Below are 1,733 nucleotides of genomic sequence, written 5' to 3' on the forward strand. Positions count from 1 at the left end.
GAGAGAGAGAGAGAGAGAGAGAGAGAGAGAGAGGGGTAGTTTTAGTTAGTGTTTTACGGCACTTGGAATACAGTAAGATCATATAAGTGGCGAAGATTAGAGGTGTTACAAGAGAGTAACATACACAAAAAAGGAGGGGATATAAGGACGATAGATGTTTGAAAGAAACAACATTATTTCTTTTGCACCATCTTCTTCGCGTGCCCTTCTCATTCCTTCCTTCTTTCTTTCTCCTTTTTTCTCCATTTCTTTTCTCTCTTTCTTTTTTTCTTTCCCAAAGGAAATGCGTGGCCTATTAGTCGATCTAGACGACCAGCATGCAGTATGCGCAGTCCTCAATTAACTCGTAAAAAGACGAGGCGAGGGGGGAAGATGGAGATGGAGGGAGAAGGAGGGGAGGGAAGGGGAGGGAGGGACAGAGGGAGGGAGAGAGAGAGAGAGAGAGATGGAGATGGAGAGAGAGTGGGGTTGGGAAAGGGGGAGGTAGAGATGAACAGAGAGAGGTATTACAGTGGTCAAGTCTTTTGAAAAATCTTCTACTTGGGAGGGGGGGTATTACAGTGGTCAAGTCTTTTGAAAAATCTACTTGAGCCCAAGAACATTATAGTTAACTAGCTGGGCCCCCTTTCGATGAAAGGAATGATCGGCGGTGCCTATACGTTCTTATACTAACCGTTCTAGGCCGGTGCTTTAATATAAGCTAAAAGTCATTGACCTACTATATTTACACTCTACTGGAATGGGGAAATAAATCTTGAGAGATTCAAAAAATTATAAGGTCTATATCTATAAACTCTCAAAACAAAACGCGCCTCGCGAAATATCACTTCCGGATTTTCTAAAATTACAGAGACAGAAGCGCCGACCTACAAAAGCGATCGGCGAAATAAAGAAATTTTGCTTTTTGCAGCACAACTGTCTCAAAACTGAAAAAAACAAGGGTGCCATGCTCTGGAGAATATTTTAAAGAATTTTTTGGCGAAAACCGCATGTCGGTCGATGCAGCCATTAAAAAGCCTTTTGAATAGCAAAATTCGGCCACCACAAATAGATAATAGAAGTCCGTGTCCAGTTGAATTATCGTTTCATTCTGTACTAACTCTGGATTTTTTGGATGAGTGCATGTGCATGCTTGTGTGCATGTGCATGCTTGTGTGCACTGTACCACGACAACAGTACACAGACGTACTCACAAGAAGCTACAACGATGAACGTCCTTGACATCCAGTTAGCGTTGTTCTGGATCCACGTGGCCTTGACCCTGGCTTTGATAGAAGTGGCCATAACCTCTGCTGGGAGGTACAGCTGCAGGGTGTAGGTTAAGAACACCGCCACGGAGTACACGATAGACACAGCGTCGTAGAACCTGTACAGACCACACACACACACATAGATACAGCGTCGTAGAACCTGCACAGACCACACACACGATAGACACAGCGTCGTAGAACCTGCACAGACCACACACACACACACACACACACACACACACACACACACACACACACACACACAGACACACAGTACAGTCGCCTTGTTAGTGAGTGTCGTGTTGTGTTGTGTTGTGTTGAGATTGAGGAAGTCTGCATCCAGCTCTTCGGATGTGCCAAGCCCAACTGGTTTTTGTTGTTGTAGGTAGTGGTGGTGGTGTTATTGGTGGTGGTGGTGCTGGTGTTGTTGTTGTTGTTGTTGGTGGTGGTGGTGGTGGTGGTGGTGGTGGTGGTGGTGGTGTT

At 45.1% G+C, this 1,733-nt stretch overlaps 1 protein-coding gene across 1 annotated transcript in view; it reads right to left on the reverse strand.

The window, feature by feature from the left end:
- Nucleotides 1-1,193: 1,193 nt before the first annotated feature.
- LOC101847259 (proton-coupled amino acid transporter 1) overlaps nt 1,194-1,733 on the reverse strand; it is a gene marked incomplete at its 3' end in the record, with an annotated part of 15,767 nt that continues 15,227 nt past the window's right edge. The window contains 1 exon segment of the mRNA XM_035969564.1: nt 1,194-1,366. Coding sequence (XP_035825457.1) covers nt 1,194-1,366 — 173 coding nt within the window.

This window comes from Aplysia californica, unplaced genomic scaffold (genome assembly GCF_000002075.1).
Source record: "Aplysia californica isolate F4 #8 unplaced genomic scaffold, AplCal3.0 scaffold00156, whole genome shotgun sequence".
Taxonomy (NCBI): Eukaryota; Metazoa; Mollusca; class Gastropoda; order Aplysiida; family Aplysiidae; genus Aplysia; species Aplysia californica.